This window comes from Saprolegnia diclina (genome assembly GCF_000281045.1).
Source record: "Saprolegnia diclina VS20 unplaced genomic scaffold supercont1.59, whole genome shotgun sequence".
Classification (NCBI taxonomy): domain Eukaryota; phylum Oomycota; class Saprolegniomycetes; order Saprolegniales; family Saprolegniaceae; genus Saprolegnia; species Saprolegnia diclina.
The window spans coordinates 345,354-346,033 of record NW_008246126.1 but is presented as its reverse complement, the minus strand read 5'-3'; the positions used below and the strand labels follow the sequence as shown (position 1 = coordinate 346,033).

General features: G+C 59.7%; 1 protein-coding gene across 1 annotated transcript; it reads right to left on the bottom strand.

The window, feature by feature from the left end:
- Positions 1–93: 93 nt before the first annotated feature.
- SDRG_13421 (hypothetical protein) lies at positions 94–525 on the bottom strand (the record flags this gene model as incomplete). The annotated part of the gene is made up of 1 exon (XM_008619510.1): positions 94–525. A coding segment is annotated over exon 1 (381 nt), but the record flags the coding sequence as incomplete, so codon positions are not given.
- Between the last annotated feature and the right edge of the window lie 155 nt (positions 526–680).

Below are 680 nucleotides of genomic sequence, written 5' to 3'. Positions count from 1 at the left end.
GCCATCGGACAAATTGGCTCTTGCAGAACCCACACAATGGTATGGCATCGCTGAAAAAGCCAATGACATTGCATCACAGTATGGCGGTGACACCAGGTCTTCTTGAAGCGCAGAAGAACGGCCTTGTCGCCTCTGAATTGGTGCTGGAGCTGCATGCGCAGCACGAGCGTCCCGTCTGGGAGCCGGCCGGGCGTGAGTTTGGCAAATGGATAGTCGCGCTTGTCAAAGCCAAGGGGGCGCGAGGTGTACTGGAACGTGGCGTCGTCAAATTTCTTGATCGAGTTGAGTCGCTGGTGCATGAGGTCCAAGTGCTTAGCGGCCGCATTGTGGTCAGCGTAGAGCTCGAGCTGGTGTGCGAGGTCCTTGATTTGGGTAGCCCGTTCAAGCCGTTCTCTCTCATGCACGGCATTGATCTCCTGTAGATCGTTCTTGCGCCCGGAGACGGCATCAGCCAGAGTGTAGCGCAGCTTTTGCATCTCGGCGACCGCCGCGCTCGTCTCCACCGGCAAGACAGCGAGGCACTGCACCACCACGTCGATGACGCGGCGTGGGCAGGTGGCAACGGCTGGCTTTGTCAGCAGCGACCGGAATTGCTGGATCGCCACCGCCAAAGTCTCTTCCGTGGACGCAACGTCGTCGGACGTCGTCGGCGCCAGGTCGGCCAGAGCGTAGCGCAGCTT